Below are 25463 nucleotides of genomic sequence, written 5' to 3' on the forward strand. Positions count from 1 at the left end.
TATATATGATATTTTATCTCCTCCGGTGTTAACTTTTACGAAGAATGATTTTCTACTTGGGGGTGCCTCTCCTATCGATTTAATAAAAAATATCCTTCAATTTCATCGATATATTTATTTTATTTTATTTTTTTATTTATTTTATTTATTTATTTATATATATGTATATCTATATGTCTATATAAATATGTGTATATATATATATATATAAATATATATATATATATATATGTGTGTATGTATATACATTGTCTCTTAAAAAATTCTATCATGAATAGATTTTCTTTCTATCAATCGATAATCATAATCATAATCATGATCCAATCATATCTATAATATATTTTACCTAATTAGATAATGTCACATAGTCTAACATTTTCCATTTAGCCCATTAAGTTTGAGTATGAATACGAGTCATAACGGTTATATCTCATCAATATCATTTTCTATGTACCACAACAATGTTAACCCTTCTTAATATAGTCCAAAATGATTAACGTAATTTGTTTTATCAAAACAATCTTAAATGTGAGCGGTATAACAAAAATAAATAATTTTAATTATATAAATAAAAATATCAAATTTAATGTTCACTCAAACATACATCATTATATCTTTTTATGGGTTATTCATAAACTCAATCAAAAGAATATATTCTTTAAAACACTTTAGACAGTAAGATATAAGTGAATGATCAACAATCAATATAGTAAAACTCAAGTTCTTAATTAACATTAATTATTTTTAGACTCTTTTCATTAACCATTAAGTACTTTATATCATAATGCATAAAATTACTAATGTACTTGCTATTCTTAGATAAGAAAACTACAATGATCTATCACGAAGTATCATTAGCGACGTGACAATTGAGTCGAACTATATTAAATCCCGAAATAAAATTTTACGATCATAAAACTTGATTAGTGGACTCAGAGCATATCACAAAATCAACTTCTATTATTGATAATATAATAATATATTGCTTTGCTCTTTTTTTTCCTATAAATTGCTCATCCAACTAATATAAATATAAAATATAAAGTAGACTTACTAAGAGCTAATTCACATAATCAACATCTAAAAATACATTCATTTCAAGCTAATTAAATTTCATATATGTAATTACATATATGTTACTTTCTTTATATATTTTTAATATTTCATTCTTGAATATCTTTAAGATATATCTAGTATTCCGATTATAAAATTGATACCTAGGTCTAGTATAGACTTGAGCATGTAATAGACTTCCAAATATGCATACATAAGAATTATTTTTATTTATTTGATTATTTTCTAAGTAATTTTAAAAATACTTGTTTTGACTAAAATTTTTAATCAGTTTAAGAATAATCAACATAAAGAAATTTATGTGAAAATTTTTTAATTATTGTTATTATATGAGTTATTCAATTGTGTAGTTATTCACAGTTGTGTGAACATTGATCAGTATAAAGAAAAAGTAATATAATAATTATAATCATGATAAAATATAAACCATAGCTTTAAGTGAAAAATAAAAATTATTTCATAATTTTAGGTATATGCATGTGAATAACTAAACAATTACAATTTAATTATCACATGAAAAAAAATTAACATGTCATATGAGAAAATAATAAAAGAAAATAATAATTTATAGTTTTTAAAATTATCTAAATTTTTTGAGATAAAAATATCCTTTTAGTTAATAAAAAAATCCTAAAACCTCTCCACTTTGCTAACACGCGCGAGTCTCGTCGGCGGTGCATCGGTCATTTATCGCTTGCACATCACCCTTGGTGGCACGACTATTCTCATGCGATTGACCAATGACCTCATCTCATCGTCATGACCACATGCGACTGTGCGCCTACTAGCGACCACATCGTCATTATATAATGTTGTTGCACCCACATGTGGTTATGCATCGATTAACAACCACCACCATCGTCATTGGGTACCATGACCTCCGGCATCCAATTGACATCGATTGCGGCCAACAAACGTTGCAACGATATTGTTGCAATCCTCGATCAAAGGTAGCATTGTAGTTGTCACCGGTAATGACATCTCTATAGCCGTCACATGTAGCGACAAATCTTCAGTCACTTGTGACCAAGGTAGGTCATCCATTGCAAGGCTATTGCACATAATACAACACGTGGCACTTACGTAGAGTAACACTTGTATGCAATTGTTGCTTACGATTGGGCCGATGATCATCGAAGGCTACTACCCTCAATAATGTCGTCGACGGTAGTATATCGATCAAACTCAATTAACATTTGATTGCTCGCAAGTCGATGATGGGACAGACGGGATAATAAAGTAAATCGACAACACAAATAAATCATTCAATTATTATACAATCAAAATCAGATAATACCTTTTCGCAAACGAAAGGTGCTAACAAATAGTTCTAAATAAAAATGGATCTGACGTACCTTTATGATATAAGGTATTTGATTTCAAAACATTACTCTAATAACAATCGTAAGCATAAAAATTATAATTATATTGTTATGTAAAAATATTTAATGATAAAAATTAAAATCAAATAACAGTAGATCAAATATATGATACATACCTTATGATGTTATTCAGAAAACCTTTACTTGATTTACATGTGTACCATCGTCAAATCCAAAAACTACAATGATATTAAGAAAACATAGATTCACATTTTTTTTTTCTATCTTTAATAAGACCACTATAATCTAATCAACTTGTCATGTTTGGATTTTATAACAAGGATGCTAATTAAACTATTTTAAAATAATTTTTTTATATTGATATTTTATAAACATATTTATTTGATTAGTAATACGACTAATTGTTTGAGCTATATGAATTATGAAAAAAAGCATTTGATGATTTATATCATTATAAAACCTTGTCAGATGTCTGACAGGTTAAATCAATTACTCCCAAATCAATTAACGATCACCATACATAGTAAATATATATTCGACTGATCACCCTCTTCTCGATTTTTTTTTTCTAGGATCCTCCCTCTCTCTTTCTCCTCTTGAATTTATTTTATTGCAATTAGATCCTCATATTAAATTTGACGTATTACATTTCACACGATCAGCAACTATAAAACATGATATGAAATATTGCATGTCGCACATGTATTTTGAGATGCACCTCAATAATGGATTTAGATACTATTTTATGTTTTTCTTTCACGTATTACTTTTCCATACAATTGTTATATGAGCTTGTGACAATCATATCATTTATCTTAAGTATAATTGTGTATACTAACTTCATAAGGGGTTTTTTCTTTAACAAAAAATATTATCTTTTAATTATAAGATGGTGAATTGTGTTTTTTTTTTTTTTTTTTGCTTTACATGTGATTAACATATTGCAGAAAAAAACCTCTTATTTGGCATTTTGAGTGGTATAGTTGGATTTTGATACTATTTTATCCTTTTTCATTCGTTGTTCTTTCACACGCCCGTTTCGGTAATCCATCTGAACTGCAAGTGTAAATACCAACTCTACATGTAACATTCAAATAGTTGAACTGACGAGTGTATGAATCATTTGGTCCTCTCGTTTACTTTGGTCATAAACTAAAAATAACTCACATTTTTAATTTATGAGTGAATAATTCAGCTTTTGATGAACTATTTCATACTATTGTTTTGCTTATTAATTACAAATATATACAAAATATTTATACTTGTAACTCATCAAATTCAAAATGTTGTCTTGAGAACCGGGTTCACCAGGGCTCCGGCTCACTTACTTGTACTCGAATCACCCATGTGCTCCTTGATAGGAAGAATTGTGGGGCCAGAGGTGGGACCCCTCGATGATGTTGTCCCAGCCACCTATCACTAGACAGGTAGGGCTGCGGGGAGACGCGTAGACGCGGGAGAAGTTCTTCTTTCGTTTTTGCCTAATATTCACTTAATATTAAGTGGCACATATATATATATATATATATATATATATATATATATATATATATATATATATATATATATATATATATATATATATAGGACCACCGTTGGTCAGAGAGCGGTCCCCCCGGATCTCGCGCTACGCAACGCTTCCCATTACCGTCCCCACTTCCTCTCCTCCTCCTCCCGGCCATGAGACGAGCCACCGCCGACTTCAACGCGATCCCCTCTTCATTGATCGGCCTGTCCTTGTTCGCGTTCATCATCGAAAGCTCGTCGGGCTTCCGTCCTCGTTGAGGCGGGCGGTGGTCGAATGCGCGACGGCATCTGCGGCCGCGGAGGGGGATGGCGGCGAAATCCGAGGGAGCGGACATGGGGGTCGGGGGGTTCGAAGGGGACGTGGCAGGTGGGGATGAGGGTGAGGTGTCCGTGAAGGAGCGGGAGGTGTCGGTGAACGGACTCTCCATGAAGACCGCCGAGGTGGAGGCCAAGCTCGACGATGGCAACATCGAGGAGGCCGAGTCGTCCCTCCGGGAAGGGCTCTCACTTAATTACGAGGTCGATCTCTTTCTTCCCCGCCTCTTGTTTCTTCGAGCGGCTGTTGTTCCATGCGAAAGTTATGGTTTTTCTCTTGCTTGCCATCCGCTCCTTTGGTTTCAATCCATCCACTATGGTTCTTCTTGTAGCATGCCTTGCAATTATGCCTCTGACAACGGGCAATACTCTCAAACGAATTTTCCGAGCAAGGAAGTTGCCTGTAGTCTGTTTCAGAATTCTCAAACAAAATTGCTCGTATAATACGTTCTACCCCGCTGAAGAATCTCTGTTATTGGTAGTGTTCAAGATGGACATGACGCAAAATCTATGTAATGTTTGAAACGGTTCATTCATGTCTATTTTATGTTTTTGTATAATATTCCAAGATATTCCTAGATACATTCTAAATGCTAACGCTAAAAAAAAAAAAGAGGTTCTATCAAATGCTTGATTGTCGCGTAAGGCATGTGACACTAAATGCAGAGGCTATTAATTCCACAATGATATTTTGAGGTGTAATTCCGCTTGATACGATTGAATGATGTATAATCGTTAATACTTAATTGACATGCCTCTTATCATCAGACTATTTGATCTTGGCATCTTACATCATTAAATGTATTTGTATCAAATGATAAAGGAAGCAAGAGCACTCCTTGGAAGGCTGGAATATCAAAGAGGCAACATAGAATCTGCTGTTCGGGTATTTGATGGAATAGATCTTCAAGCTGCCATTCAGCGTATACAACCTTCTGTCTCTGAGAAGCCTGCTACGAGGCGGGGTCGCTCACGCGGTGACTCTATGCATATGGTCTCTCAGCGTGCTGCTAGCCTTGTCCTTGAAGCCATCTACTTGAAGTCCATGTCTCTCCGGAAGCTAGGCAAAGCTACGGGTATGAGCTGCTAATCATCATTCATGATCCTTGCAATTTGCAGAAGCCTGAAGATGTGAATCATAGTTTCCTTGCCTTTATCTTGTGAAATACTATATTTGTCATGCACTCTTCTGATGTTGAATCAGATGGTTTCTTTAGCTTCTGATGAAACAAAATTTTGCTTCCTGCAGAAGCTGCGCAAGAATGTAAAGGTATTCTTGATACAGTGGAAAAGATGTTTCAACATGGCATACCTGATGTTTTGGTCGAGCAGAAGTTACAGGAAACTGTTAGTAGGGCTGTGGAGCTCCTTCCAGAACTCTGGAAGCAAGCTGGGAGCTATCATGAGGCTTTGGCTTCTTACCGACAAGCTCTTCTAAGTCAGTGGAATCTTGATGATGAATCTTGTGCAAGAATTCAGAAAAGATTTGCTGCATTTCTGTTATATAGTGGGATAGAGGCTGGTCCACCAAATTTGGCTACCCAAGTTGATGGTACATTTGTTCCAAAAAACAATTTGGAAGAAGCAATTTTACTTCTAATGGTAGTCTTAAGAAAATGGCATCTAGGCAAGATACAATGGGATCCCTCAGTGATGGAACATCTCTCTTTTGCACTCTCTGTATGTTCCCAAACTTTTGTGCTGGCTAGGCACTTTGAAGAAGCCATGCCTGGAATATATCCACGTTGTGATAGGTGGTACAGTTTGGCTCTTTGCTATAGTGCAGCAGGTCAGAATCATTCTGCTTTGAACTTATTAAGACAGGCATTAAAGAAGGATGAAAGTCCTAATGACATCATGGCATTACTATTGGCTGCTAAGATTTGCAGTGAAGACCGCCTTCTTTCTGCCGAGGGAGTCGAATATGCACGGAGGGCTATAGCAAATGCTCAAGCTGCAGATGAGCATCTAAAGAGCGTGGGTCTTCATTTTCTAGGAAATTGTCTGGGCAAACAAGCTAAAATTGCTTCCTCAGATTATGAAAGGTCTAACTTGCGAATTGAAGCTTTGAAATCACTAGATGAGGCGGTTGCTCTTGAACGACACAACCCAGATATACTTTTTGACCTAGGCCTTGAATATTCTGAGCAACACAACACAAATGCAGCTCTCCGATGTGCTAAAGAATTTATTGATGCAACAGGTGGATCGGTATTAAAAGGATGGAGATTGCTTTCTCTGATTTTATCTGCTCAGCAACGTTTCACAGAGGCTGAAATTGTCACTGATGCAGCACTGGATGAGACTGCTAAATGGGAACAAGGGCCTCTACTCAGGATCAAGGCAAAGCTGAAAGTGGCTCAGACCTTGCCCATGGATGCCATTGAAGCCTATCGCTTCTTGCTTGCTCTAGTTCAGGCCCAAAGGAAGTCTGGATCTGTGAAAAATAACACAGAGGTTTGTTTAACCTTTGTGCAAATTTATATCTTGAGAATTTCCATATACATATCTGTTGGCTGTTCTTTCTTCTGTTTATTTCGTTTATCTACTGATTGTGCATGTAATTGTGGATCCTGAAATTTATAGATGTCCTCAATAAATAATGCCTGGCCATGTTCTTGTCAGTCCATAGTGATGGTATGTTCCACAAATAAAGGGATCCACTATACATTGCTAAAACAATGGTACCACTATCATTTTAAAGTTAATGTTGATTGTGTGAGACCTATTAACTGTCCTGAAGAAATTAAATGTAACTGCAAATGAAATAGTAGGTATATATTTGTGTGTTTCACTGGTTAGTAGATATTATTTGAACATTCATTAGTTGTCTGGGGCAACTAGGAGCCAATAGATGTTGATCTGGAGAGGGGTTTTCTTTGTCATATAACAGCTGGTAGGGAAGGGAAGAATGACCTATATCATAAATAACATGTTCAGAAGCACCAGAAAGTTCTATGGTGTGGTTCTAGATGTACTTTTTACCGGGATTTTTGTCAACTTTTGTTAGGCCAGGTGTGAATATATACCTTTTTTCATGTTTAGAGATCGTCTAAACTTGTTGTATCATAAATGCACATATCTTCTTGTCACTTGATCCCATGCCTGCTAGACTATAGTTGAATCTAGAAATAATTTACTTCCATTCTTGCTCTGTTCTGCTTTGTTTTGTGGTCTTCTTCTTAGAAATAGGCCCATGTTAAATTTTGAATCCTTTTTATTTTTTTCCTTATTTTTCTTGTAATAATATGTTATGTCTGTCTTGTTTTCCTTTTCAAATAATATTAAAAAAAAAGGGCATATCTAGTGCATTAGGTTTGTGCCAATGTGGAGTCCGAGAATGATCAATATATATAGCCTAATGCCCTTATCTATAAATATACATTTAGAGAGACAATTCAGCAACTCGGATCTCTTAGATCACAAAGGAACAATCTTATCATTGTACTAAGACTCACTCTCTCCTTTTTGAATAATATCGCAACACATAATTCCCAATGCCAATTTAAGTTTTGGTTCAGTTTGATGTATATGGTGGTTCTGATAAATTCACGTATGTTGTCTTTTGGAATTGATGAGCACTATCTATAGGATGTCATTGCATTAAATATTTGTCTGTCGATAGATGTATTTACCAGTCACTGTATGAGCTTACTATTTATGGATGTTTATGATATTCAAATGGTGCATGCAAAAGATAGGGAACCAGACAATACTGTTGAAGAATCTGATTCTTGAAATTATTACTATCTTGTTGCGTACCGAGAAAGCAAATAAGATTTAGCAAAGAGAATATTTTCACTCATAGGCTGATGGTTTGGATGATGGATGTTAGAGGTATAGCAGACACCCTGCCCGTCGATAACTGTCTGAAAGTGTATGGTGTGTTTTGTGTGCATCTAATTTTTGCTAGGTTTTGATATTAACGCTTTATCTGATGTGTTTTCAGGTTGAGGATGACGACTTTAATGAGTTTGAAGTTTGGCAAGGTCTTGCCAATCTTTACTCTGGCCTTTCTCACTGGAGAGATGCTGAGATATGTTTGGAGAAAGCTGGGGCCCTGAAACCTTTTTCTTCTTCTATTCTGCATACTGAAGGTACCAATGATCATAATTATGTATTTTGGTCTCTCCTGAGCTCCTTGATAAATTACCAATTTGCCTTTTTCTGCTAATATTCTGTCATCTTAATTGTTTGATTTCTTCTTATTCAGAACCAAATAGCCACACTGAGACATAGGATACATTAGCAGCTAGTAACTTGTTTAATTAACTCAGTGCATCTACTAAGTTAAATTGAGGTGCAGCTTGCAGTTAAATTTTGATTGCTTTTTATAGAAGTATCACAAAGAAGATAAAGCTGTTAAGTCATATATGCCAGTTCCTTGTATAAGAAAATTTAATATATAAACTGTTTCTCTTAATAGAGATTTCTTATCTTATATCGCACGATTTGTAACACCCGGATTAGCCCCATATCAGAAGTGAGAAGACTAAAATTAATTTGTTGTACTATTATCAACTTCAGCCTAGGCATTTTCGTGGGTTCAACAATGTTGATAGGCCAGTTAGCCCATCGCACCTAAGTCGTGACACCATTTTAAGGCCTTCGTATTCCTTAAAGGATTCTTATTGGCAAACTACTGAATATGTATTATTTGAATGATTTTTTTTTCATGTCTCCATAGCAAAAGAAGACTTATTTGCTGCCTTTTTTTAATGTCTACTTTTATTTATCTTGTCTGGCGAAATTAAGCAACATGTTAAGTTTGCATTTCTTCACTGAAATCTCTGGGAATTGACCCCCCCTTTTTTTTATAGCTCATCAACTTGGATAGGCATCTCTTTAGTTTCATCTCTGAAAGAATTCTTTTCTCCAGCTGCCACCATATTTGGCTTAGCTCAAAGTGTACATGCAACACATCCGCATGATATCAGTCAGTAAAGTCTTTCTCTATGTGATTTGCCAGGTAGTATGCTTGAAGCTCATGGACAGATGCAAGAAGCATTGGCTACTTTCAGCAATGCCCTTTCCTTAGAGCTAGATGATGTGCCATCTAAGGTATCGATCGGTGCTCTGCTGTCCAAAAAAGGCTCAAAATCTTTGCCCGTCGCCAGAAGCTTTCTTTCAGATGCCCTCAGGCTCGAACCTGCCAATCGGCTGGCATGGTACTACCTGGGAATAATCCACAGGGACGAAGGAAGGATTGCCGATGCAGCAGACTGCTTCCAGGCAGCATCATTGTTAGAAGAATCGGATCCTATTGAGAGTTTTACTTCTATTTCATAAGCATCCAACTCAGTCATCTGTTCCTACTCCCCCTGCCCCCCCCTCCCAACTGTATGTGCTCATAGCCAATTGAATTGGATATCAGCTATATATTAGAGCTTAGTCTGGTGGACCTTCTTTTACCTCTTCCTTTGTTTCTTTTTCTGGCTGTTGCTTTGCCAGCTCTGTAAGGTATCAAATGTGAGATGCTCTGATTCATATTTCAATATATACATATCAACCACTGTTTCATTTATGGTAGAAACTTTACCTGATGTAATTAGTTTCAAGAACTCAAAGATTGCAATTGAAGGATTAGAATGCAAAGAACTAACAACTCTTGCTTATTAGAATCACTGCCATTAATATCAACTAGTTTGAGTCCAAGAAAATTTAACTTAATTACCTTAAATTTCCCTAATATTCATACAATCATAATAATTTCTTAAAAGTGCAGAGACAATCAAAGAAGCATTTACATCTTTCACATACCACCAAGCATCAGTCAGCTATCTTGTCTTTTTAATGTTCTTGCTTTTCTACCATAGAGGGATATTGCAGCCATCATGATCTTAATATTTTGATGCAATTTAAGCCAATCGAACAGAGCACATAACCAGAGAAACAAGACCTCCAATCCAAAAGTGGAAGGAACTCGAGTTGGTCTACAACTCCCAGCTTCTCCGACCAAGATGAGAGTCTGGTTGGCCTTAAGCGTCCGCAGGAACTCGCCTTTCTGCTGCCATATCCACCGGAAGGCTCTTCCTCTACACCATGATTTCGAGCTGCCGCTCTCTTCCTTTTCGAACATTCTTATATAATTTTATCGTCGCTTATAGCACAACGGTGCTGTGGTGTAGTCGGTTATCACGTTAGTCTTACACACTAAAGGTCCCCAGTTCGAACCTGGGCAGCACCATAAAAATAATCTTACCCTTTTTATTCTACTTTATTAAATGAACGACAGATATTATATATACAAAGCCTCAATATAATATAATATAATATCCATAATAATTTAATTGGATAACATATGTTTAATTTATTTGAGGGTTTTTTTTTGCCTTTCTAATGACTTTACAAAGGAAGCTCAAACAGGATTCAGTCTCTAAAGGTCCCCAGTTCGAACTAAAGGTCCCCAGTTCGAACCTGGGCAGCACCATAAAAATAATCTTACCCTTTTTATTCTACTTTATTAAATGAACGACAGATATTATATATACAAAGCCTCAATATAATATAATATAATATCCATAATAATTTAATTGGATAACATATGTTTAATTTATTTGAGGGTTTTTTTTTGCCTTTCTAATGACTTTACAAAGGAAGCTCAAACAGGATTCAGTCTCTAAAGGTCCCCAGTTCGAACTAAAGGTCCCCAGTTCGAACCTGGGCAGCACCATAAAAATAATCTTACCCTTTTTATTCTACTTTATTAAATGAACGACAGATATTATATATACAAAGCCTCAATATAATATAATATAATATCCATAATAATTTAATTGGATAACATATGTTTAATTTATTTGAGGGTTTTTTTTTGCCTTTCTAATGACTTTACAAAGGAAGCTCAAACAGGATTCAGTCTCTTCCAAGCAAATATTTGCATGGAAGCCTTGTCGTACGGCAAGACCCACCGTCATGTAAGTGGGCCCTTCCACAGTGGAGCTGCTTTAAAAATCACGTGATGAGCTTTAAAAGTGTGATTCGGTTGATGAAGGCGGTCTACTCGCCGAGTTGGGGACAGCACGCTCGACTCGGTGTCTCGCCACGGCAACTCAAGTTTTGACTACGTTACCGGATCGTATCGTAATTCGACTCCCACTCAAATCGCGGTCGAATCGACGACGGAAACACAAGGGTTTATAAAGGGGTTTCATGGTCGAGAAGGCTACAGGAAGCGTCTCCCTCCCCACGACGATCCTCCGCGAAATCCATGGACAGGAGGCGTAGACCATCGCCAGAACGCCAATGTCTCGATCTTGGTTTCTAGTGCTTTAGATTCCCGGTTGTCCATGCTGAGGTTTCTCCCGTCTGCTTGCGTCCGAGGCCGATGGCTCTCGGCCAGGCCCCTGGCGGTCGCCGTCAATGCCGGCGAAAGGAGCTCTCCGTTGCTCAGTGTGTTGGGTTCCTTCAGGAGTCCGCGCGGCGGAAGCTCGGGTTTTGGGAGAAAAATGTTCTTTTGCTCCGAGCGTGGCACTGGTTTTGAGCCGTCCGCGGAGGCCAAGGCCGAGGAGGAAGCTAGGGCCGTTGTCATTGTCTCTTTGGAGGGTGGCGGGACAGAAAAGGTTGGTTCCAAGGCATCCTCAGCGATTGTTTGTACGAATCCACCGCCCGAGGACTACTCGTCGGTCAGTTTTTTTCCATTAAAATCTAACCATTGCAACTCTTTTGACAGCGGTCTGTTGGATGGAAGTGTTTGTTAATATCTTAAAATCGTTTCTTAGGTAGTCGGTGTCGCAATAGTTAATGTTCTATTAACCCCGGATCTTAAATATTTTACGAGTTTCTTGATTTTTTTAATTTAATTTTTTTTCTTATTTTTGATGTTTTGTTTCATAATGTTGGGAATTTAAATCAATCAATCATGTCTCATCTACTGACTTAAGCTTTTAGAACTTGACCGAGCCACACATAGTTAAATATATATTTCTGATTAATTGAAGTTTCACGTGCTGGGTTGAACCATCTATCATCCACATGAGGGGGAGTGAGAATATAAATCTCGTTTACTGGCTTTTATGCAGTGCAATTGTTAAAAAAACTTGGTTCTTAAGCTGTATAGTATTTGTTACTGCAAATAATTGGTATTGCTATTGTAGTTTTATTGTACTGTTAAGAATAACAATACTTTTGCATTGGAGGCTTTCTGGACAATTTACTAGTGTTAATGCAACTTAAATGAGCAGCAGGCTGGAGAAATTGACAACTTGAATAATTATGTCCAAGTTCTGGAATCCTCCTTGATCACTATTGCTTGATTTGTTAAACACTGTACTTGTACCAGTGATTTCTTGATTATGCTTTTACTGAAATCAAGTTGCTTGAATCTATTCTCTGTTAAAAATTTCTATGATATCTGCATATTTCTCTTTTGTTAATTCTCTTTCTAAAGATCTATTACTTCATATGCTGCTGATTAGCCTTCTCAACTTGGTGTCACAGTAGGAAATTTTGTACAGCACCTTTCTGCTTGTGGTTGGTCCGAACAGCACCTCTCCCAGTTGGATTAACTTGTTTGCCAAATACTATTCTGTATATACAAAAATAATCATTTGATCAAGCTACATCATTAGCAAGGATACCAACAGAGCATGTGTATGCAATTTCATACAGTAAATGAAAATATATGAAAATATGAATTTGCAGATGGAAACATAAATTGTTAGAAACTCCCCACTGTGTCAGTTTATTTCTTTCTATTATTCAAGTATTTTTGAAGCATGGTTCATCTAAATGAATTACTAATAGTTGAAGCTGTAATAAATTTGCAAAATTTTGCATAGGAAGATTGTCAGTTCCTATTGTCTATCAGGAATTTTTGTTTTGAATCGATATAACATGTTCTGATCTGGAGTTAACGATGAAAATATCCCCAGCATGTTAATGTGCTTTTTTTTGCCATTCATGTAACTGCCAGCTACATATCCAATTTATTTTCTTACAGTCTGTTTTTTGTTAATATTATGAGAACCCTGTTCTTCCTTTCTTCTAATAATTTTCCTTGATTTGGCTTTTTGGACAGCTGGTATACCCTATTTGCTTCCTTTTCTTTTTTAAGCAACATTGTTGCTCTCTCGTAATAGGAAGTTTTTATGCCTGGATGTTGTATGGCATGAACTTTTTGTTTATGTAGGTTTTCTTTATCTGTACAGCTAATGTAATTGAGATGATTCCAAACCCTCTCTTGGATAGAATGGAAATTATCTCTCTTGCTGGCTAGATCACTGATAAGAAGATGCATCTCACAAGGGACCATATAGAGAAAACTTGTGAAACCTGTGGTGTCAGACCTGATCAAGTAAGATCCAAATTTATCAAATGAATCGTCCATCACTATCCTTTGTCATCAAATATCCCCCACTGGTTTTCCTGCCAATGGATTGGTATGCTTGTTTTGACTCACCTTGTGTTGTTAGTTCTTTTCTTTACCCTGCTTAAACTGTTTAAAATTGTATTATATCTGCACATATATAACTTTATCAAGTATATATTATATGTAGTTTACACATACATGTGCATATGTGTCTGAATATGTATATAGTATATGTATATGTAGGTGTTTCACGTATCATTACAATTCGTAATAACCAGGGATCTCATTGGTGTTATTAGTTTATGCCACATAACAATGCTAGACTGTTTTCATGAAAGTATGTGGATTGTACATTGGTTTAAGTTAAGAAAAAGTTCCTTCAAGGATGATTTAAGGCCGTATATAGCATGGGGATTTAGATCCGATCTGTTTCTGTGTAACAGATCAATGGTCTAGGATCAAGGCTGCTGTATTTGATTTTGGACGATCTGTGATATCTGATTTCAAAACATAAATAACTTTTGGTGAAAAAGGAAGTTATTTGAGGACAAGATGGTAAAAGAGGGAAATAATATTAGAGAAGAACCGAGAAAGAAGAGGAAAGAGAGGTTGCCAACCTTTCTATATTAGTGCCAAAGCCAATGCATGGTGAATTGGCACCACAGATGATAGTTTCCCCTTGACTCTTGACCTGTAAGACTATATATAATCCTTGTTTACACTATTACAGCTTGTAATTTATCAATGTGGGAATTTGATTTTAATATGAGGCGATTTTATTTCAGGTTCATGGTATAAAATATAAACCAAAGTAAGATCTAAACAAAAGGCATGATTTCTGTGTGAAGCTGGTGTATGAGTCTCCTGCTTTATATTTTGTTACACGTCCACCATATGCATAGTCTCATTCTTACTTGTACAGGTAGAAGCAACTGATGCTGCTCTTCTATCACTGATTGATAATTATTGCCGAGAAGCTTGGTGTTAGAAACCTAAAAAAGGCATTTTGAAAGGATATATCGGAAGGTACACATATCTTGGCATGATGGCTCTTAAAATTGAGCACCTGATTAGATTCTGATGTTTCTGTTGCTCTTGCTACTGTTGCAGCATGGAATGTAGCTTATAAGTGAAGCTTATGTTGTATGATGACCATTCTTTAAAGAATGTGATCGTCAGTCAAATGACACCTGTATCTGATTAAACTTATTTTCTTGCCACGATATGTGCCATCAATTTTTTGAATCTGTTGGATCACAGCAGACATTTATTTCTTACATCTGTTCTTGCATTTCCATAAAATTGGTAGACACAGAGCTTCTTGCTTCATGTCCATTTATAGGATTCCAGTGTCTCATAATAGGATCAGGAAGTCAGTAGAAAGATCTACAATAGCAAATTTTTATCTATAGATAAGAAATTTCAGACGTAAGAATTTTGATGATTTGGTGCTTCTGCATTGGGGAGTTCTTTGTAAGTTATCGAAGAACAAAGCAATAACATCAACAGAGTGGAATAGTTAGAGCTAAACTTGAATGATATACTTACAAACTGCTATCCACTTGACATTGCAATTGTTATTGGCAGGTTAATGAAGGGACAAACAGCACCAGTGAAGTAGTTGGCAGTGACATGGTCGATAAAGTTTCTGTTGATGTGTCAAATCTGGCCAATTTTGAAGGAAAGCCAGCATACCAAGCTGAACATGTTTACGATCAGACTCCTATAGGAGTTGTTTGGGTCTTGCGTGGACTGCCTTCAGTAGCTCAACATTGTCCATTGTGGCCTCCCTAGTGGAGCAAGGAGTAGGGAAAGGTGCACTTCATCTAACAGGACAGCTTGGAGATGTCATGAAGGAAAATGCCCAAAAAGATCATACGGTTGCCAGAGCTATATTACTTCAGAAAGAGCCAGGGAACAAGTTATTTGCAAATTCCAAGCTCCACCTGCATGTGCCTGCCGGTGCTGCTCAAAAGGGTGGACCACCCACCAGGATCACTTTATTGTTATCTCTTGCTATGAATAAGCCTGTCAAGAAGGAACTCTCTATGATCAGTGAAGTGACAGTGACAGGACGAATGCTTCCAATTCGAGGGGTATGGAACTAGTAACTATTTTGTGTACTAGTATTTTCTTTTTCACAACTGATCATTATATATATATACATACATATATATATATATATACATACATATATATGTATATATATATATATATATATATATATATATATATATATATATATATATATAGAGAGAGAGAGAGAGAGAGAGAGAGAGAGAGAGACCTTATCATTGTACTTTACGTCAATCATCTTATTTATCCTATGGGAAAAGGATTTAAAAGATTCATAATGTCCATTATAGTTTTTATAGACTCTTGGTATTATATGTTGATTATGTTCTGTGTATTATTATTTTCTTTCTCCCATCTGATCATTCATAGATATATATAGGTACATACATGCATGTTATACAGTTTGGCCTGATCATAGAACTTCACCTCAATTATCTCATCCGTCCTATAGGAAAAATTATAAAAAGATTCACTATGTCCATTATGGTGTCTATAGACTCTCCTTTAAGTCCTCTCAACTAAAGGTCTATTGGTTTCAACTTTAGATTTCCATTTGATTGTTCTTTTTCAATTGATCATCTTATTTTCTAAAGATCTTTTCCATTTGTGCTAAATGAAACAGTATGGCTCATTGTTTTCTTATTCAAGACTGATTTCCCTGAGTGTATCGAGTTATTGCTACTTTGACTTTACTTAAAATGCAATCATGTCAAACACTGCACCTTTTGTGTGATTGTCTTCATTGATTGAATTACTATTTCATTTTTTTGGGTGTAATCCGAGGCCAATTTCTCCACAATAGCTTTACTTTCTTTGGACTTTCAAATTTTCAGGGGTCTATTTCGATCACTCCACTAAAGATGTTATTGCAATCATTTTAGTTTACAGTTGAACATCCTGAATTTAGTATTTATAGATTTCAATATCATAACGCTCTCTCTCCAAATTCAAACAGGTGAAAGAAAAAACAATTGCAACAAGGAGGAGCGGTGTGAAGACGATTTTGATGAGATCGCTACTAATGTGAAAGAAGGCTTTGAAGTATACTTTGTGGATTACTACGACCAAATATTTTAGCTGGATTTTGGAAGTGAGCATAACTAATCTGATACATTGGCACAAACAAATACCAAGAACAACATACCTTGATTGTCATGTCTCGATGTTCCACGATCTGAACATTTTTCTCCCGATGTAAAGTGATATCATTTAGGTGAATCATTAGTTTGTAAATTTAGGGTCATTGTGTCATGATACTCTTTTTTTTTTCCCGATAAATTTTAATAAATCATCCTTAGTGATACACTTATATGATAAATTTGGTGATTGTAGCTTGTTTGAAGGATTGATATTGCTTTTTCTTGGTAATTATGTATCAGGTGTGATGAAGTGACGACTAGGAAATGTCATTTAAATGTGACTTTCTTATTGATATGATGAATTCCATATTATGGTGATACTAACATTTTGCATCATGCTAATATTCTGCCTATAATTTACATATTACAATGTTGTATGACTTGAATGTGCATGCAATAGAGCAGTAGTTCCTAATATGTTGTAGATTAAAAGATAAAAATCGAGTTTGCTTATTAGTTTTATATTAGAAATGAATAAGATTAAAATTTATTTATAAAAATTTAATAAGTGTATTATTATCGACTCCAATTTAAATATTATGATCAATCATTTAGGTCAAATAAAATTAATAAATTAATTAGCTCATTAGCCTCATGATATTTTTATTTAAAAATATTATTTTTGATGACTTGTCATTTAGGTTATTTTTTTCTAAAAAGATAAATTTAATTTTTGATAAGTAATTCTTATTTCGAGTTTTACAAAATAAGAATCCACGAAACCGTAATCACCTCTATCTACTACGTTTGCTTCTTAGCAGTCTTTGACAGTATCTTTATTATTTGATGAAATATAGACATGCAGTATGCTGTAATATACGGTGTAGCCTTTCTACATCTTTTTGTTATTGGAAGGACATTAGACATGTCGCAGAGAGCAAAGTACGTGCAGTTGGACAAGCTGACAGTTGGAGACATAATAGGTCAGAGAGAGAGAGAGAGAGAGACAGAGCGGTTGGTACATCCCCCATGTTCCATAACGCCAACCCCACTTGTCCACTTCAAAGGGGAGCCGCAGGCGGACACCCGATGGGTTTCTGTAGCTGGTGGGGAGGGTGTGGGGTTGGGATCAACGATGTGACCGCGACACCGCCCGCGCCGCCTCCGGACCACTTCCCACCTCATTCCTCCTTCCCCACCCCCGGCGGAAGCACACGGAGGAAGGTGAGGGAAGGAGGCATGGGGCGACAGCTACGCATTGTCATGCAAACCCATTAACAGCTGTTCCCATGAAAACATCTCTCTCCAGCAAACGCATTTAATAATATTATTAAAAATAATTAATGAAATAAACTAGTTCTAAATATTGTGTAATAATTTATAAAGATATAAATATATGATGTGGTATTCAGAGATGGTATTGTTATATTCAAAATATAAAATACATATTCTCTGGCATTTACCCTTTTTTTGTTTTGATTTTTTGGCATTTATTATTTATTATTAAGTGTTAATCTTATAATAATAATAATAATTATTATTATTATAATAATAATAATTATTATTATTATAGTAGAGTGGTTGACAAAGTGAAGAAAAGGGTTTTCCAGCGAAATGGCCCAAAGAAATTTAATACGATGGGAAGAGAGAGGTGGAAGGCGTGAACGAGAGGCAATCAAAGGCGGAGCTCCTCCACCTCTTCCGTACCGGATTCCTTAGGGTTTCATCCTCCCTGCGGCAGCGCCGTGGTAATCCCGAAACCTTCCCCTCTCTCGAGTTACGTTATTGATCTCTTATCCGCGTGGTCTTGGGCGTGAGTTGATTCGCTTTCTCCTCTATCCGTTTAGACAGCCTTGATTCCTCTTCTGCTACTAGATTGCTGTATGCTTTGGTTTCTTCCCTACGCGCCTTGGGGGAATCATCGTGATCTAGGGTTTTGTTCTAGATCTCTGCTTTCTATTAAATTTATTTATTTTTTTTGTGGAATTGCTTAATTTTTTGTTGCTTTTTAACCTTGGGCCGATGATTTTTTGCTGAACCTCAGTATTTCATTTTACGAACTCATTTTTCTCTGAGTGCTGAATTCGGATTAACTTTTTAGGTGAATTTTATTGTTTGGCAAGTTCTTAGGGTTTAGATTTGTGCTGTTTATGTAAATTTTTGTGAGTTGCTCCTCGCAAATATGTCGGTTTGCGCTTGAAATTTTTGTTCTTTTCCTGGGTCGATCATTTGAAGGTACAGGAAATTTGCTCTGCCGAATTTCCAAGCTCATTGCTAAATTGTATCTTTAGCTATGGTTATGTATATTTCCTGAGTGATGTTCCAAAATTTCTTTCCGCCTTGATATGGCCAAAGCTGCTTCTTTCTTATTCTGACTGCAATTATTTTGCGGGAATTGTTTGGGAGCTATATACATGGTGCTTGTGCCTTGTTAATAACTGCAACATTGCCATGGACTAGTGGCTTGTACTATTACGAGTTTAGGATTGAGCTAACTGCAAGTTTTTCCAATTGAAATATTCAAGCTGCATCATATATTGCTAAGTGGAGGTATTGACTTGGAAGTAGTAAGTTCAAACTGTGAGGTAGTTAAACCGGTAGGGTTTTGGTCCTTTCTTCTTGCAAACAAGTATCTCATGGTCGGTTAACATCAGTAGTCTTGGTGTCATGGTAAGCTTGCTCCACAGCGACCTTGATGTCCAAGTTTGGAACCATTAAAACATTCTATATGGTAAGCGTGGATTAGCAAACATATACTTGGACCCTTCTGGTTGAGGACACATTACCTTCTCATGTTCCAAAAATGTGCGTGTGTGTATATATATGTGTGTGTGATTACGTTTTTTGTGACTAACGTCACTAACTTCCTTATCAAATTATGTTATACATTGCAGAAAATGAGCTATGTCACATGTTCATGCTCCTATATTGGTTAGATGACACACGTAGCAGCATGCTAAAAGGAATTGGTCATTAAAGCTTTTAGCTACTAAGCCAGAATGACACTAGAAGATTTCTTTACTCTAACTGAGATGAGAGATGGGCTCTCAAGTCTTGGGAGGGTTGAAGAGCTGCTATCCATGATACAAAAGCTGAATGATTGTGTTACAGGTAACTCAGGTGATGCAGTAAGACAATGGTCTACAGTTTCATGTGTTTTAGCAGCTACAGAAAATAAGGAGTGTCTTAATCAATTTATTCAGTTAAATGGCCTTTCTTTTCTCAACCGCTGGCTACAAAGGGCACTGACGCTCAGTGCTGAAGCCAGTGGCACTGTTGTGGAAGAACTGATCAGTTCATCACTGACATTGTTTGAGAGGCTTTCTAGTGACTTTAAAAGGGTAATTGACTCTGGGACTGGAATTGTTATTGAACTTTTACTTGATCACAAAAACATTCCAATTAAAGAGAAGGCTAGACTTCTCTATGATAAGTGGAATCTTTCAAGGAGTGATCACGTAAGTTGCTATGATCATAATAGAAATGGAGCCAGTCAAAATGACCAGCATGGAGCTTCTGAGAATGTGCGCACAAGTGAAAATTGTGTGAACTTAGTAAATCCAGTAGTTGATATTCCTCCATGCTCCACGGGGACTGTTGAAGAGAACTGTGAAGCGGAGCCTTCAGCGACTGAATTCCAGGTCTCTAATGCTACAGGATGCTCTGACAGTACCCTTCTTAATTCCACATATATGGAGGGGGCTCTAACATCAAATCAAGTTCTTTCCACTTCTTTGAATCTTGTTGGTTCAAATGCAGTTTTGGTAGACGTGAATTCATCGGGATCATACCTTGTTTCAAACTCCTGTCAGGAGAACTTGTCTGTCACAGAAGAGTCTCTTGTTTGTGTTGCTGTAGGAGAACCCTCCACTGGGACTTGTTCCCAAGATGGTCAGGAAAGAGATGGTCAGCACCATGCATCGGTGTCTAAAGTCAACACTGACAGTGTCAAAGAGATGGATGTGGATATCAGGGAAAGTCAATCATGCAAATTCAATCCAACAGAAACTTGCAGTAATTCTTCATCTTTTGCTTTTTCAGCTTCCAAGACACCATCGGTGGATGCTGCAGAACAAACTATTTTGTGCAAGTTGGATTCTAACACTGGTGATTCTTGTGCATCAAAGTCAATGGAAAATCTGCCAGAGGCTGAGACTTTGAACTATGAGAGGGAAAAGTGCGTGATAACAGCCAAATCCAACCCAGCTGCAAATCTCACTGGTGGTTTTCAAAATATTTCTAGTCCTGCTAACTTCCTTAGCAGTGCAGGTGATCCTCAGTTATCTTGTCAAAGGGAGGAAGCCACAAGTAGTGTTATTAGGGACCCTGATTGTGAGGTCAATTTGAAGACTAGCAAGAGCCATTTTGCAAGCTCCACTGATTTTTTAAGGGTTGTTGGGAGCAAGGCCAATGACAAGACCAGTCAAAAGTTTGAACTCGGATTTGATTATTTGGATGATGCACTAGAGGTTGCAAGGCAAGTTGCTATAGCAGTGCAGCGCGAGGTAGTGGATTACAAAGAGCGATCTTGCAGCTCTCCTGAGGTTAATTTTGGAGAAAACACAGGTTCTCATAGCCCTGATTCTGAAGAAGAGAAGCAAGATCAATCAGTAACCGAGGAGGTTGGTGGGAGTAGTTCATCAGCTGGAAAAGATCACTCTGGGGACTCATCTCCTGAAAAGGTGTCAGAGATCACACAGAACATTTCTGTTCCAGAGAACTCTGAGCAAGATATAGAATCACTGAAGCCAAAAGTTCCTGCTCAAGAATTAGTTGGTAAGACCATCACAAATGGATGCATCTTTGATCTGAATATGGATCTTTGCAGTGATGAACTTGAGTGCTTGATGAAGCCCATCATGAAAATCCCTGTCAATGTGTCTGCTCCTATAGCTGTCATAGCTTCTTCAAAAGGAACTCCAGGGTTCCCTTTTACTCCTATCCGTCTTGGGAGTGAATCGGGATGGAAGGGTTCAGCTGCTACCAGTGCTTTTCGACCAGCATCTCCTCGAAGAACTCCAGATGGTGAAAGGACTTTTTCTAGTTCAAAGCAGAAATCAAACATTTTTGAAATTGATCTGAATGTGGTTGAAAGGGTCGATGAGGTGGCTGATGAACTCCTATCAGTGAAACAGGTGCCTGCTTCCTCTAGTCTGCCATATGAAGATTCATGTGTCAAAGTCAAATCGAGAAGAACAGAGAAGCTGAATCTGGATCTTAATCGCCTCGGAGATGAGGATGCCCCTACATGTCTATCCTCACCATGGAAGTTGCACGTCCAGAATGGAGGGCGGCATCCATCCCCAGCTTCTTCATCATCTTCTAGACAGCCTTTGCTTAGAGACTTTGATCTGAATGACAACCTATGTTTCCCTGACACTGTTGGTTCTCACGACATTCATAAATCATCTTCTAAAGCCTCTGAATCCCGTGGAGGACCAACACCTCATGGTCCGGTCATCAGAATTATGGGATCAAGAATTGCTGTTGAAAGGAAGGATAATACCAACCAAGTGCAGCATTCTTTTCAGCCAAATGGATTGCACATGGAACATACTGCGGTCGCGAATGCACCGGTTCCTTTTATAAACATGCCAACCCCTGCATATGGGTACCATGGACTTCCAACAGGGCCTACAATGTCAGTTCCTCCAGTATATTATTCACCTGAGAGCATTTCTTACATGGTAGATACTAGAGGTGCGACAGTCATACCTCATGTTTTTGTCTCGGGAGGACTTGGTGTACCATCTGCTAGGCCACACTTTCTTTTTGGTGCGACTAGTACGCACTCAGACGTGACCGGTTTTGCTTCTTTTCGATCTGGTTTCGACTTGAATGGTCGGATGACACCACTGGAGGGTGGGACTTGCGAAGGTGGTGGATTTAAACAGTTATTCCCGCAAGGGCATAGCAGTTGGTTGGAAGAACAAGCAAAGGCTGGTGCACATCCTAAGCGGAAAGAAGCTGATTCTGGTTGGGATTCGTATCCAATTGGTTACAAGAAGATGACATCGGGGCCATAGTGTTTCTAAAACCATTAGGGTTTCTTTGTTATAAGAGAACGGTGGTTGCACACCTTTTCAGTGGAGGAAGATGGTGGGCCAACTCAACCATGCGGCATCGATAGATGGGCAAATAAGGTTAGAGTTAGTGTTAGTGGAAATTGACCGCCAATATATGGGTAGATTTGATTGGTTGCATCCCTCCGTCGTCATTTATTATTAGTCCCCATTGCACCCCTGGTGGAAGGTCTGTGCATTGTACATCTCATAAATACTCTTAACAACATAGAGAATTGAGTCCTTGAGATATGTTTTTTATTTCCTTGGTTGTCTTATTTGAAGTGTTTTAGTATCTTCTTAGAGCATGTGTTTCTTTAAAGCGTTCCGTGGATGGTAGTTTGCATTGTGCCTCCATTTTTCTCACATGAACATTAGTTCATGGTACAAATGGAGCATACTGCGTCATATTTGATGCATTGTGACAGAGATGTTACGAGGTGCATCGATTCTTCAGGGGTTGATGTTTCTCATTTTCTGGGGATTTATATCGTTGCAGTCTTATGTTAAGTTCGGTGATCCTGTGGTAGGAGTCAGATTCTTTTGAAGGGATAGTGTTTCTCATTGTCCATGATTACTGTGGATTAGGACTTTTGAGGAGATCGAATCTCTCGTTTCCAGGGATTAGGACTTTTGAGGAGATCAAATCTCTTTGAAGGATTGCAATTTTGTATGAGTTTGATTCATGTCGATGCAGGAGGAATAGAAATGAGAAAAGTGAGGAAGAGGAGGAATAGAAATGAGACGTGGAGAGGGAGCGGGCGAGAGGAATAACTCAGAATTCAATTCATGGGAGTGGTATGCCAGCCAACAATTGAGCGAGGTGAAATTGAATTCTTTGTTCCACGGGTTGTGGCAGGTCCGGCAAGGCAAAGGGGAGGAAGGCGGTGGCGGAGGCAAAAGTAAGTCGGAGGATAAAAGGTCAATTAGTAAGGAGCAGAATTTTGAAAAGTTGGAGCACTATACGATAATTTATCATCATTAATATTTTTTTATACAAAGTAATATATTTAATTAAAATAAAAAATATTTAAATCTCTCTCTCTCTCTCTCTCTTCATATAATTAAATATTAACCGTCTCGTCTGATTTAACTGTAACAATATAATATACCTTTATTTCTCTACAGGCCACAAATTGAGTTATTTTGCTGACAGTTCAACGCTTATAATAGACGTGATATCTACTCACGTCAGTCTAAACTCACAAAAATCCAGGGAAAGGAATCAATCTCCCAAATCTATGTATACAACCGCCGCATCTTTTAAGATGACGGATAACGAATGTCGCAACAATTCGCTGCTCCCTTTTGTCACTAAATGTTATCGCTACTTTTAGACCTCTTTAATATTTTAATTTTTTAAAAAAATATATTAAAATTTTTATAATTATAAAAGTAAAATATTTAATTCTATTAATCATAACGTCGACGGTTTTATCGACGAAAGCACAAAAATGATGAGCAAAAAATTAATTTTAATGTTTTAGTTATGTTTTCAATGGTAACAGACAATGATATTATTAGGAGCTACGGGCAGCTATTGTGGATGAGGAGGAAGAGCGACGATGAGAGTTGAGACAAAGGAAGAGGATGATGCAGACGTCGACGTTATGCGTCTATGATGGTGTTGTTCGGCAACTGCATCGACGTTGCTCTGCAACCCCATCCGACTCTAACCTAGTAGAATGACTTCCACCCTCTCCTCGACCACCTTGCGTCGTCACTTCGTGGTTGTTTACTTTAGATTTACGAGCTTCTTCTCCCAAGATGTTGCCATGGACTCAAAGGTGGAGAGGCAAGAGCTAGAGGATGATGAGGCCATAGAGTGCCAAAGGAAGGTAGCAAGATTGGAATTGCAGGAAGTGCAAAGGGAGCATACTCGTTGTAGACCTACATTGAAGACATGACAGCCAACATCGAGAGAGTGACAAGCGACATAGGTGACCTAGAGGACGTGATGAGCCATGCGAAAGTTGGCTCCATAGATAGACACATCACAGGCCCAACAAAGGAAGGTCGCGTCTAGCTCGTAGTAGACTATCGTCCTTTCATCGCTTGACATCTACATCGGTACTGACGTGGATATAGAGTGTTAGCATCTGTGTCGTTCTTTCTCCTCTCCCTTTATCTCACCTCTCGCTCTTCCTCCTCGTGTACAATAGTCACTCGCAGCCTACAATAGTGTTGTTGTCTACCATCACCAAAAACATAACTAAGACACTGAAATTACTATTTTGTCTAGTATTTTTATATTTTTTTCGATAAAACCATTGATGAAATTAGATGTTTCTAAGAATTCTAATGTAACTTTTTATATCAATGAACTAAAATGTTAAAAAAGTCTAACTATATAGGTAATATATAAATAATCTACTTGCCTACTTACAAATCAATATGCTTCTCCATATATATATATATATATATATATATATATATATATATATATATATATATATATGAGCAAAGAGCAAGATCTTTATGTACTGTTTTAGAAAGTCAAACATTCCATCAAATATAAAAAAAAAGTAAAAGAGAACGATCAGCGACAGCCGGCGTTTCCTTCGAGATGCATCTGCCACTCCGACATCAACCGTCCACCGACAAAACGGAGGAATTCCTGATGTACCAACAACTGCGATACATATCGATCAGATCACATGATATTTGAATTCCCCGA

The 25463-nt window shown here is 37.2% G+C and overlaps 2 protein-coding genes, 1 non-coding gene and 1 pseudogene across 3 annotated transcripts; all 4 read left to right on the top strand.

Moving 5' to 3' along the window:
* Positions 1–4108: 4108 nt before the first annotated feature.
* On the top strand, positions 4109–9665 carry LOC135598028 (protein NPG1-like). Its single transcript, XM_065091550.1, has 5 exons — positions 4109–4463; positions 5083–5335; positions 5509–6716; positions 8209–8356; positions 9229–9665. The coding sequence occupies exons 1-5, from the start codon at positions 4251–4253 to the stop codon at positions 9546–9548; spliced, it is 2142 nt and encodes a 713-aa protein (XP_064947622.1). The 5' UTR covers positions 4109–4250; the 3' UTR covers positions 9549–9665.
* A 707-nt stretch (positions 9666–10372) lies between these two features.
* Positions 10373–10446, top strand: TRNAV-UAC (transfer RNA valine (anticodon UAC)). The gene has a single exon. It is a non-coding gene; the product is annotated as a tRNA-Val (tRNA).
* A 1102-nt stretch (positions 10447–11548) lies between these two features.
* Positions 11549–16749, top strand: LOC103989274 (lon protease homolog 4, chloroplastic/mitochondrial-like; annotated as a pseudogene).
* Positions 16750–18331: 1582 nt separating this feature from the next.
* LOC103984433 (uncharacterized) lies at positions 18332–23047 on the top strand. The gene is made up of 2 exons (XM_009401917.3): positions 18332–18472; positions 19619–23047. Exon 2 carries the CDS (start codon positions 19724–19726, stop codon positions 22748–22750), a length of 3027 nt encoding a protein of 1008 aa, XP_009400192.2. The 5' UTR covers positions 18332–18472; positions 19619–19723; the 3' UTR covers positions 22751–23047.
* The last annotated feature ends 2416 nt before the right edge of the window (positions 23048–25463 follow it).

This window comes from Musa acuminata, chromosome BXJ2-1 (genome assembly GCF_036884655.1).
Source record: "Musa acuminata AAA Group cultivar baxijiao chromosome BXJ2-1, Cavendish_Baxijiao_AAA, whole genome shotgun sequence".
Taxonomy (NCBI): Eukaryota; Viridiplantae; Streptophyta; class Magnoliopsida; order Zingiberales; family Musaceae; genus Musa; species Musa acuminata.